This window comes from Elephantulus edwardii, unplaced genomic scaffold, assembly GCF_000299155.1.
Source record: "Elephantulus edwardii isolate Elephantulus edwardi_28Jun2011 unplaced genomic scaffold, EleEdw1.0 scaffold00005, whole genome shotgun sequence".
NCBI classification, from domain to species: Eukaryota; Metazoa; Chordata; class Mammalia; order Macroscelidea; family Macroscelididae; genus Elephantulus; species Elephantulus edwardii.
The window spans coordinates 6,431,650-6,445,256 of record NW_006399755.1 but is presented as its reverse complement, the minus strand read 5'-3'; the positions used below and the strand labels follow the sequence as shown (position 1 = coordinate 6,445,256).

Genomic DNA, 13,607 nt, shown 5'->3' with positions numbered 1-13,607 from the left:
ACTCGACGGCACTTAACAACAACATCCGTATTAAAAATTTTCTCCTGAGCAGTCAGCAGAAGCTTAGGGATTGACTTTTATCTGGATGCTATATTGATACACATAGAGGCTTTTAGCAAGAACTGTGTCAGACAACCTTTAACTCATTTCCTGATTCTGCCTTTCTCTAGGTTTGTGATCTTAAGTAATTTAACCACTCACTTTAGCTTTCTTTTCTGCTACTTAGGTTGATAAAAGTATCAAGCACTTAAAATAACAATGACAGTGAAAATTCCTGGAGTATAATACAGATACAGTGATAGGCACATAAGGGGTCAGTAAATTTTCTGATTAACATTACTAATCTCATCTTTATTAGCTCTTCATCTTTACCTCTGCTCTGACTTTCATCCTCATATAGGATTATCTGCACATAACCAATGTATCTTGAGTAGAACTCGGCTTCAGAGAGTTTTCAAAAACTAAACCTCCATATTTTTCTTCAAAAGTGCCTATGGGTGGATTTCCTAAATACTTTTTTTCTTATCTTCTCTTGCTACTTTGGAGAAGTCCTAATGGCTTGATGGTTAAGCTCTTGACTGCTAATTGAAAGGTCATAGTATGAATCTACCAACCTCTCTCTGGAATAAAGCTGTGATAGTCTGCTCCTGTAAATATTACAGTAGCGACGGAAACCCTCTCAGATAATTGTACTCTGACTTAAAGGGTCCTGGTAAGTTGAAATTGACTTAACAGATTTATTTTGGAGTAGTTTGGGGTTTTATTTTAAACTACCAGTTTATAGTTCTCTCTTACTGTTTTGTGTGGCCATTTTATTCCTTCTATCCTTTAACCTTTTTCGGTCTGATTTTAACTGTGCCCCAAAAACTCATTGTTGGAACTGACTGAGAACTGACCCCTCCAGTAGGTTTTCTGAGGCTGTAAATTGAATGGGGGGGGAAAAGATTACACATCTTTCACAAAGCTGCTGGTGGATTAAAAATGCCTGAAAGATGCTACTTTGGGGTTAGCAGGGCTGGCTCCCTCCAGACTACACCACCAGAGCTCCCTGTATACTGTGCCATGTGGTTGAAATCATCCACCTGCTCCACAAAAGCTAGACAATCTTCTCCCATACAATCTACAGCCTCTGAAAACCCACTGGATGGTCAGCTGTGAGTCAGTTCTGACTCAGCAACACATAAAAGCAACAACAATCTCAAAACCAAATCTATTTTTCAGGCCGTTCCTACTGGGTTGGTTACTGCTTTCTTGGGTTATGCTCTCCTACATATTCTTGTGCTTATTTCCTAGTTTGCTACTGCTACCTTTGCCAGAGACACTTTTTCGTCTCTCATTCTGTGTCTCCTTCACATTTTTCTTTTCTTGGTTACTTCTCTTGACTGTGTGCCATGATGATTCCCAAGTATTTCTAAAGTCCTTGACTATCTTGTGCTGCCATCTCACAGTTCCAGTTCCTATTTTGTGTTTTACCATTTCAAACTCAGTGTGTCTGAAATGAGCTTCATTCACCTTGTTGGCTTCATTTTCAGACTTAGCTATTTCTGTCATTGTTTTTCATTCTCACTATTGCCACTGTTATTACCTAACATTTAAAATTTAAAGTCAGATCATAAATGCTTATGCCATTCCCTTCTTGCCTTTGTTCTTAACCAGTTTTAGTATCCTGTCAGCCGTGAAAATCTTTACTGATGCCTCTTATAGTTCATGAGGGGAAGATACCATACCTCATAGGTATATTGTGGGTAATAAAAAAAGAAGGTTGAAATACAAACACTTCTCTTGAACCACTTTCTTTCTGATTACTTAATTCTCAACTGTGTGTCATATACTTTCTTTATATTCCCCACCTTTATATTTTGTTATTATTGCAATCTGGACTTCTCCCTGCTTTCCTACTAATGCAAATTGTACCCACCCCTTAAAGCCCAGAACAAGTCCCACCACTTCCCACTTCCCTGTCTTCAATCTATATATACTTGTTGTTGTTGTTGTGTACCCTTGAGTTGGAACTGACCCATAGTTGACCCTCCAGCAGCCTTAATCACATGGAGGAGATAACCCATCCTTCTCCCATGGAGCAGCTGGTAGATTCAAACCGTGTGCCTTAGGAATGCAATGCAGCTTCTTACTACTAGACCACCAGAGCTCCCTTCAGTCTATACTAGTCTTTCCTATTTCAAAATGCTTTTTGTATCCTTTATATAACATATTTATAGAGTATGTTACCTTTTGGTGCTAATTTTAGGGAAGATGTGTTTGTGTGTATAGATTAAAATTTCTTCCAGCATGTATTTTGAGCTTCTTAAAACTTAGAAACTCTTTCTTGGATCATACCTTGCACTGCATTTGGTAATAGATTCCTAGATGGAGGCAAACGTAAGGAAGCTCTTCATGGTAAAAATGAATAAACTTAATTTTGTGCGTGAAATTAAAAATAGGACAAGACACAGCGAGAAACCATAGATGGAAAAAAAACCCATAAAAACACAGCAGGTACCATGACAAGTCAAATTTTGCTATGTTGTTTATACAACTTGTGGAAGAAAAACCTTACATCCCCAGTAAAGATTTAGCATTCAGAGGAATTGTCTGTTTGTTTCATTTTAAATTGCAAAGTTGGTGTTTTTCTTAGATGAAAGGGGATGACTTATTCTAGTTGGAAATAAAATTAGAGATGTGAGCTCAACATTCTTTTTCTAGCGGCACTGTTCTTTAGAACATGCTGGGAAGCATATGACTGGGAAATAAAGACAGGCTGTTAAGTGGGGTTTTCTAACACCCACTCTAGCTTAACAGACACCCTGTTCTTTGACTTAAGCATTTGCCTTCTAGTTGATACATTCTTTAATAAGCAATAATCTCATACTTTGCATTTTGAGAACGAAATCATAATGTACCTGATTATTTTTTGGGTTAGACTGTAGAGGATTTTGTTATTGCTGTTTGTTAGTTCATTTAATCATTTAAGCCAATAATTAGTAATTACTTTTGAGATCATCAAAATTCCTTAACATTCCTTATTCTTTTCAATGATTCTCCAGATGCATACTCACATGTATATATATCCACCTACATATGTCTGCATATAAGCTTTGGAACTTTTAGAAAAGTAGTTCCTAAATTGATAGGGTTTTGTCTTTAATTTTTTAATATAAAACATGTAAACATTTATGTTATTAATACTTTATATTTTAAATACTTAGTTTATCATTTGAACTAGAATGAACAAATAAATGCCTTAAAGAAAGTACAGCCAAGGTGTTCCATAGAGGCAAAGATGGTGAAATGTTGTCTCATATACTTTGGGCATATTTTTAGAAGGTGGGGGGCCCAGTCCTTGGAAAAGGACATCATGCTTGGAAAGATGGAGGGTCAGCAAAAGGAAAGAAACCCTTAACCAAGAGAGATTGTCACAGTGAGTGTAACAATAGACTCATATATTTGCGATAGTGAAGATAGCTCAGGATAGGGCAGGGTTCAGATCCATTGTTCTTAGGGTCACTGTGAGTCATAGTTGACTTGATGGCACCTAACAACAACCGGAATGAAATGAGACTTGAGTTTCTGAGATTAATTAAATTATTAAGACTGGTAAGAGTTTGCATGTATTTCTTGAAATTTTATTTCTAGTACTCAGTATGGGTACACAGCATGGGCTGTGGAAGAAAAGAGATCATGTTGTCCTTTTAAGTAATTTGAGTGATTTTTAGAAAACAGGACATTTTCTTTAACATTTCTTTTTAAATAAAGCCAAGATTTTAATTTCTGGATGAAGAACCTTGAAAGTGGTGTCCTTTGGTATTTTTCTAAAACAGACATTGACAATGTATTACACTAGTCTTGTTCATTTCATTTCTATCGTTCTCAGATTGCTACTGTCCTTTGTTTTGCTGTTGATAACACAGTTAAGGAAGTAGAGCATGATCATGGAAATAGAGCAGACCTAGGAAAGGCATCTCTAAGATATCTTCAGTCATTCATTTGGTTGGTTGACATTTGCTAAAGTCAAGCACTGTCCAAGAAGACGTTTGCCCAAGGCTGCCTTAAGGATGTTCTCTGATGCCCTAGTCCATAAGGAGTTGTGATGCTAACCCAAAAAGCTGCCTTAAGGTTAAGAGAAAATTAGTTTAGTGTAAGTTACTGTTCACTAAGAATACCTGCTACCATGCTGAATAGGAGTTAGAGGGCAGGTGGCAGTGGGAGAGAAGTAGGAAGTAGAAGTGAATATAGGTGGTGTGCAATTCCTGCCTTCATTTAGTCCAAAGATAAGCAAATCTACCAAAATAAAATAGTCAAGTATATCTGGCTGCTGTTATTTACTTGGAAATTGCACTGCAGTATTAGTATTCTAACAAGTAAATTATATAATGAAATTGGAATTTTGTTTTTCTGAATGTATATATTTGTATATGTTCATTTTCGTTTTGTGCAGCTTAACTGCCTACTGAAAAAAAATCAGGAAGGGTATACACCAGGATTGTATTCTATCTCCACATCTTTTCAGTTTATATACAGAATAGATCATCCGGGAGGCTGGGCTGTATGAAGAGGAATGTGGCATCAGGACTGGAGGAAGATTGATCAACAACCTGCGTTATGCAGATAACACAAACCTGCTTGCTGGAACTGAGAAGGATCTGAAGCACTTGGTGCAGAATGTCAAAGAATGCAGCCTTCAATATGGATTGAGTTTAGCATCAAGAAAGCAAAGATTTTCACCACTGGGCCAACTGGCAGCATCATTATGGATGGTGAAGAGATTGAGATTGTTAACAATTTTAGTTTGCTTGGCTCAATCAACACTCTTGGGTTCCAGTAACCAGGAAATCAAGAGATAAATTGCACTGGGAAAGAGCAACGTTGAAGAGCAATGTTGTCTGTCTGGAGACTAAGGTGTGCTTTACCCAAACTATAGTCTTCACACTTGCTTGCAGTGCATCAGAGAGCTGGACTAGGGATGATAGAAAGAGAATTGATTCTTTTGAGCTGTGATGTTGAGAAGAATGTTGAATATTCCATGGTCTGCTAGGAGAACAAACAGGTTTGTTCTGGAGAAGATGAAACCAAGCTGCTCCTTGGAGGCAAGAATTCTGAAGCTTCATCTGACATACTTTGGACATGTTGCAAAGAGGGACCAGTCTTTGGAGAGAGGGACATCATGCTTGAGAGGGTGGAGGGACAGCACAAGAGAGGAAGACCTAGGATGAGATTAATTGATTCAGTCACTGGGGCAATGGGAGTAGGTGTGTCAGAGACAGTAAGGTTGGCACAGGATAGAGCAGGGTTTAGGGCTCTTGTACATATGGTTGCTATGAGTTGCAAGTGTCTCAACGACACATAGCAACAACAACTGAGAAAAAGTATGACTTTATGTTTGGATCAGTGTTGAAATTTCTTTTGAGATTTTATTTTTTTTAAAAAATAGACACATAAACCATAAGAAGGTGGTTTTTGGTCCTTTTTTTTTTTTTTTTTTTACATTTTAATGAAAGTTTACAGAGGCTTTGGATTCCCATTCATACATTGTTGAACATTTTCCTCCCTCCCACCCCTCCCCCCAGTTTGTTTTTCTCTTTGAAGAGGGGAAAAAAAAATTCTTTCATTGTTATAATCCTCCCCCCTCCCAGTCCAGTTTACTATGCAGCTCTTATTCTGGACTCTTGTCATGAAAATAATACCTAATCATATATTCCTTTTAAACAGTTCTCTCCCTCTTCTGTTTCAGTGCAGTATACATCATTTATCTCCTCTTTTCTTAGGTTCCCCCCAACCCCAATGTCAGTCCCGTTTTACACCAGTGGCACTAGGCAGTATTTTTCCTTTTGTGACTGAGATATTTCACTCAGCATAATGTCACCTATTTTATATATTTCATGAGTTCCTTGTTTTTCAGTGCAGCATAGTATTCCATTATATGAATATACCACAGTTTCTCTAAACATTTGTTTGTTGATGGGCTCTTGGGTTGTTTCCAACTCTTTGCCATTGTGAACAAAACCACAGTAAACATGACTGTACATTTATCTGCTTGGGTGGCAGTTTCTTTAGGGTATATTCCCAGTAGAGGAATTGCTGGCTCAAGTGGTATTTCTATTTTCATCTTTTTGCAAAAACACCGTACTTCCTTCCATAGTGGTTGCACCATTTTACACTGCCACCTACAGTAAATAAGGGTTCCAGTTTCTCCCCAGCCTCGCCAGCATTTGTTGCTTGCTGTTCTGTTAAATTTTGCTATTCTTACTGGGGTGAGATCATATCTCATAGTTGTTTTGATTTGCATCTCTCTTAGAGCTAGGGATATGAGTACTTCTTCATGTGTTCACCATCTGAATGTCTTCTTTGGTGAAGTATTATAAGAAATTTTAATACTGATATGTATCTTCCTTGAAATATTTCACATATGTAAACTTTCCCATAAGGCCTATAATTTGTGTTACCCTGTGGGTTTGCATTTTTTAAAAGGAGCCCTGGTGGTACATGACTGCACCACTACCTGCTCCATAGAAGAAAGTTGTGGTTGTCTGCTTCCATAAAGATTTACAGTCTTAGGAACACATGAAATCAACTTGATAATAGTAGTTTGGGTTTTTTAATGTGGACTTTCCTACAGCTAAGAAATGAGAAAAAGTAGTAAGATAAAGAAAGTGGATTGTGTGTCCTCCTTGGAAAAGAGCAGAATGAGTATTATATTAATTTGTTTGATTTTTTTCTTGCATAAATCTTTCTTCTGAAGCAGCTCCCCAAGTATTGTTTTATGAAACCATCATTAATAGAATGCTTTTTTGAAAAACAATAGACGTTTTCTTCTAATACAGATTTTTATTTCAGCCAGAATACTAAAAAGATAATTACTTATGTTTTAATGATTATGCAAAAACATTTCACTCTTTAATCATAACAAATTACGGCTAAAATTGAGAAGAACAACAATCCCAGGACACTTAATTATGTATACTCCAGTGAGACCTATACATGGATCAAGAAGCAGTCACTGAAACAAAACAAGGAAACTAAAATTAAAATTAGGACAGGTATGTGTCAAAGTTGTAGCCTTTCTCTACACTTAATTGACATCAGTATTCAGAAGACTCATCAGCCTGCGCTGTGAAGATGACAAAGTCTTGTTTGCTGAAAGAGAAGACTTGAAACACTGGCTGCAGAAGATCCAGGATTACAGCCTTCATTATGGGTTAGATCTCAACACTGAGGAAACAGAAATCCTTACCTTTGAACCAGCAATCAACATGATGATAGGTAGAGAAAAGATTGGAGTTGTAAAGGATTTCGTTTTACTTGGATCCACATCAACACCTTTGCTAGCAGCAGACAAAGCGTAAGTTGTGTTGTATTAGAGAAATATGCTTTCAAAATCCTATCCAAAGTTCTAAAAAATGAAAAAAAAAGTTCTAAAGACCAATGATGTCAGTTTAAAGACTAAGGTGTGTTTGCTTCAAGCCTTGATATTGTCATTTGTTTCCTATCCATCTGAAAGTTGAACAATGAATAGGAAGTCTGAAGAATTATTGATGCCTTTGAATTGTGATATTGAAAAAGAGTATTATACCATGCATGGGCTTGCCAAAATAACAAGTCTGCCTTGAGGGAAGTGCAACCAGAGTGCTTTTTAGAAGTAAGGCAGGAGGAACCAGTCCTTAGAGAAAGACCTCATGCTGGGAAGGGTACGAGATGGATTGCAACAGTAGACACCACAATGGGCTTGAGCGTGACACCAATGGTGAAGATGGTGTGAGATAGGAAAAGGTTCAGATCTATTGTTTCTAGGGTCACTGTGAGTCATCATTGATTTGATGCACCTAACAACAACTATATGGATTCATTGTTAACTTTTAAATACATTTAAAAGGCTTCAAATAAAAAAAAATTTTTTTAAAGGCTTCAAATAAGCTTATAAAACAAAGAAAAAATATTTTAAAACACAATTTTACATTCTAGAAAGCCATTGTTAACAATTTGCTGTAATTTGTGATTATACTTTTTTTGTCTTTGCATTTATCTTTCTAAAATTAGCAGTATGTCCTAGTCAGTTTATATGAGTCTTTTAAGAGAAATTTTCTTTTACTTACATGGATTTACAATTGAAACCTCAAACTTACATCTGATTATTAGGCTATATATTTCATTACCACTTTAAGTTCTACATTTTTCTTTGAGACTGTGAGAAGGAAGGAATAAGGCATAGCATATTCAGGATGGAATAAGTAACATTTTAGTTCTTAGCCTTCAGTATTCCTAAATAAAAGAGAAAAAACTTTCTCAGAATTTTTTAGGAAAATAATTCTTTTGAATCAGTACATTGTTGTGTATAAACAGTTTCATAATTCTGTGTAAAAGGAATTCTATTCCCAAACTAATAAAATTATTCATTGCACATGGCAGATACTAATTTATTTCATTTTTAGCTTTTCACTATGAGTTTTAAAATTAAAATCTCCATATTTTATGATGAGTTTGTAAGAATTTTTCAAACCAGTGACTTGTCAAGTTACTTCTTAAAATGAACCTATTAATCTACCTTTTAAAGTTGTAAGAATAGTGACTTTATTTTTATATAATGTAAAAACAAATACATTTTTCTTAAGTGCCATCAAGTTGCTTGTGACTTATAGCAACCCTATGTACAGTAGCTCTGAACCCTCCTCTATCCTGAGCCATTGTTACTGTCTTTGACACACCTACTCCCATTATCCTGCTCACTGAGTCAATCCATCTCATCAAGGATCTTCCTCTCTTGTACTAGCTCTTTACCCTCCCAAGCATGGTGACCCTCTCCAAGGACTAGTCAATTCTTGCAACATACCCAAAGTATGTCAGACGAAGCTTGAATTTTTTTCCTCCAAGGAGCATCTTGGTTTCACCCTCTGTAAGATGAACCTATTTGTTCTCCTAGCAGTCCTTGGTATATTCAATACTCTTCTCCAGCACCACAGCTCAAAGGCATCAATTCTTCTTCTATACCCCTAGTCACTGTTCAGCTTTCTGACTCATAGCAAGGCACACCTTAACCTCCAGACTAATATCGTTGCTCTTCAGTACAGTGGAGAGGTCCCTGACATCAGACTTTTCCCAATGCAGTTTATCCCTTGATTTCCTGCCTACTGGTACCAAGAATGTTGATTGTGGAGCCAAGTAAACTGAAGCTTGTAAAAATCTCAATCTTTTCACCATTTGTCTTTATGCCACTAATCAGCCCAGTGGTGAGAATCTTTGTTTCCCTTGTATTAAGCTTCATTAATATTAACCTATTAATTTGCCTTTTAAAATTATAAGATTAATAACTTTATATAATATAAAACCAAATCTTTGAGCTTGAAAATACAAGAAAGGTGTACGCCACTGTTAGCATTCTTCAAGCAGGAAAGAGTATTTCCATACAAAATGAAAATTGTCACATTAGCCTTACGTTGTCGTCATGATTGTGTGCCATTGAATTGGAACTGACTCATAGCAGGAGTGGCATCCACTTACTAAACAACATGGAAACTGTGAACTTTGATAAATGTCAGTAGTTATAGAAAAGCTTCAGGCCTTTTGTTCATAGAGTTGTGCTCGACTTGACGGCAGTCAACAACAGCATAGCTCAAACAACTCAAAGCTGACTCTCCACAACTTTTAAGAGGCTATAAATCACACAGGAGGAGATTGCCCATCTTTCTTTTGCTGCTGGTCTGTTCAAACTGCTTGCTTTTTAGTTGACAGCATTAGCTCCAAAATTTAATGTTTCACATCTAGCACGTAAATTTTTTTCCACTTTTTAAAATTTTATACTGGTTTACATATAAAGCTCATAAAATTTGTATACATTGTTTTTCACACCAGATCTTTCCCCTTTTGTCTAACCATCCCTCCCTCCACCCATCAAATTGTGTGACTCTATGATCAAGCCCCCCCCACTTGGATCTCCTCATACTCGTTCTACAGTAATTGTCTTATCCTGTGTTTGTCCTTATGAGACTTAGCATAATGCTTTCCAGTCCCTCCCGTGTTGGGTAGTAATTTACAGAATCATTGCTTCTGCATGCTGCATAGTATTCCATTGTATGAATGTACCATAATTTCTTAATCCATTCTATTTTGGTTGGGCATTTGGGCTGTGTCTATGTTCTTGCGATGATGAATAATTCTGCTATGAACATTAGCGTACAGTGTTTATTTGTGCCTCAGTTCTCATTTCGAAAGTTTATACAATCCTGCAGGGCCTCCAGAAGAAAAAAAAATTGATAACTCAATTACAAAATGGGCAAAAAGAGATGGAAAGATTTTTCACCAAGGAGGACATTCACATGCCAAACAGAAACATGAAGAAATGTTGTAAATCACTGACAATAAGAGAGATGTAAATCAAAACCACAGTAAGATACCCAGTAGCAGTAGCAAAGTTTAGAAGGGCAGCAACTAATATATATTAGAGAGGATGTGGAGAAAGGAATGCTTATACATTGTTAGTGGGATTGTAAAATGGAAGGCAGTTTGGTGATTCCTCAAAAAGCTGAACAAAGAAATTCATATGACCCAGCTATTCCACTACTTGGAGTATACCCTAATTAAGTAAATTTTCAATTTTAAGATGATTTTTCTTTGTTGTGTTTTCAGAAAATATCTCCTACTCTGGTCACATTTCAAAGGCTTTGTCTTCCACATTGATATAAAATATACTGGGAATTTTTATATTTTATTTTAATTTATTTGGAGACTAAATATCATTTTTTCCATATGAAAATGCCCAGGACTGTTTATTACGTTGGTTTCTTCTTCCCCTAGAAATGTCATGTCTTTGCATTTGTTTTCCTATGTAGCCAGTTTTTCTGTGTATGCATAGGCTTAAATTCTCATTTTCTGCTCTTTTTATTTATCTTTCCTTGCACTAACAGGATCATAAACTGTCCAAATCAATTTTATAAATTTGTCCTGTATTTTATAATGTTCTTAGTTCTTTGTCCTTCCAAATATCTTTTAGAATCAACACATCAGGACTATTTTAAATTCTGTTAAGTTTTTAGTTAAATTATTAATTAGGAGATAGCTGACAACTTTTTATTTGATATATTTAAGCATCCTTATTGAATATTTAAAGACTGTGTCCTGTTTACTGGGAACTGGGTGTACAGTAGTGAACTGAGCTTTAAAGGATCTCTGCTTTCATGTGGAAAGAGATAGACAATAAAGAAGATAAATTATGTGCTCTATTATTATTAATGGTAACTCTGGTGACTTAGCGTCAGGAGTTGTGCTGTCATCCTAAAAGCATCAGTTCAAATCCACTAACTGCTCTTCTTCAGGAGAAAATATGTAGTCTCCATCCATGCAGTTTACAGCCTTTGAAAACTTACTGGATGATCAGCTGTGTGTTGGTTCCAGGTAGATAGTACGTAACAACATTACTATTAACCCAAAGCTGAAAATATTTAACTGGTTTTTCCATACAAAGGATCAACAATAAAAAAGGATGGACTATTTATGTATGTACAAACACAGATGAATCTCAGAAACCACTATACTAGGTGAAATAAATCAAAGATATATAGTATATAACTCAGCTTTGTGAAATTTTGACAAAAGACCAAACTATACATACAGAAAGAAATTAGGTCATTGGTAACCTGGGATTTAAGGTCATAGCATGTATTGCCTTCAAAAGAATATGAGAAGAAAAAGGGAAAAAAGGATGAGCGAACTTTTCTGAATGATGGAAACATTTTTAAATTGGATTGTGATGATGATTGCACAACTCTGTGAATATATATAACCATTGAATTATACCATTTAGGTCAGTGAATTTTATAGTATATAAATTATCTCAATAAAGATCATACAAAAAATTACAAGTATGTACTGAAGTGAAATTTGATGGGGAATAGGATTGGAGCAGGAAGGTCACATCTGTTAAGGACAGATTTGAATGAGTTAATTGGTTATTAAAATCTGGAATGTAGAAAAGAAATCCTCAAGTAAATACTATGTTTAAAGTTAGGAGTTCTCCAATCCATCAATATAGTATACTTAAGACAGGGCTTTATTTCTCCTTTGTATAAATTCTGTTGGTTGTTATTATCCTCCCCTCCAAAGAATAGAAATATGTTCATGTTTTTGTATTTTAGGATCTTCAAGATGAGGTTCAGAGGGAGAATACTAATCTTCAAAAGCTTCAGGCCCAGAAGCAGCAAGTACAGGAACTCCTTGATGAACTGGATGAGCAGAAAGCCCAGTTGGAAGAGCAGCTCAAGGAAGTCAGAAAGAAATGTGCTGAAGAAGCCCAACTGGTAAAGTCTGGTTGTTCACTGCTGTTTTTTCTACCTTAAGAGTTAATTTTTTTTTCTCCTTTTGTTGTTAGATTAGTAATCTTAACAGTTGAGCAGTGACGGAAGATGGAGCAAGGCTCACCAAGAAATTATAGCCTTTCTTCAGAAGGCAAATATCAGAGCACTTAATGTACTATTTTTCTGAATTTTAGTTGGAAACAAAACTGGATTGCCTCCAACTTCCTCTCTTCCTCTCCTCCTTACCCTTTTCAAACACCAAAAAACAAACTTTAGGGAAAAACTACAGTAAAAGATAAGTTAAATAATAAAAGTGTTATATTTGGAACATTTTAATGATGCTCATCTTTTAAACCCTTTTCCTTCTGTTGATCACTGTAAAGATCTCATCTCTGAAAGCTGAATTAACTAGTCAAGAATCACAGATCTCCAGTTATGAAGAAGAATTGGCCAAAGCTAGAGAAGAACTGAGCCGCCTACAGCAAGAAACAGCAGAATTAGAAGAGAGTGTGGAGTCAGGCAAAGCACAGTTGGGACCTCTTCAACAGCATCTACATGATTCACAACAGGAAATCAGTTCAGTAAGTCTTTGTGGAAGTAGGAAATAAGTTCAAATGTCATATTATGTAATATGTTCTTTTTAATATGTTCTCAATATTTGCTACTCCTCTTTGTGCTAAGTTTATTATCTATTTTTTAATATCTCTCTCTCATTGAAACCAGTTCATAACCGATTGAAACCAATTCATAATTCCGTTGAATTCCCAAGACTATAACAAGAGACTGCCCGTGTTTCTCCCTCTGGACTACCAGTGGGCTTGAGTGGCCAGGGAGGTATGACTTTAGGGTCAACAGCACAACTCCCTATAGACCATAGAGAGGTTTTTTGGTTTGTGTTGTTTTTTATTATTATTATTATTATTATTATTAGTTTGTGTTCTTTTTTTATTATTATTGTTATTATTATTATTATCATCATCATCATCATTTTGTGTGCGTGTACCGTCAAATTGGATTTGACTGGTACAGGAGGAGATTGCCCCTCCTTTTCTAGAAGAGCATCTGGTGGATTCAAACCACACACCTGTGGGACTTCAGTGCAGCTTATTGCCACTAGGCCACCAGAGCTCCCTAGAACATAGAGTTTTAATACTAAAAAGTTTCTTGTCATTTGTCATAACTTTATTTTATAGCTTGTATAGCTGATGATTATCTTTGCTATGGATTCGGTGACAGAAATGGAGCTGGAGAGAGAATGATTGAATTTTCCACAATCAATGACTTATTCATAGCAAATACATTTTTTAAGAGACATAAACGCAGGTTATA

The 13,607-nt window shown here is 36.0% G+C and overlaps 1 protein-coding gene across 1 annotated transcript in view; it reads left to right on the top strand.

Annotated features, from left to right (window-relative positions):
- EPS15 (epidermal growth factor receptor pathway substrate 15) overlaps positions 1–13,607 on the top strand; it is a 193,335-nt gene that overhangs the window by 130,969 nt on the left and 48,759 nt on the right. Inside the window, exons 14-15 of the mRNA XM_006879667.1 lie at positions 12,120–12,281; positions 12,662–12,859. Coding sequence (XP_006879729.1) covers positions 12,120–12,281; positions 12,662–12,859 — 360 coding nt within the window. The remainder of the gene's footprint in view (positions 1–12,119; positions 12,282–12,661; positions 12,860–13,607) is intronic.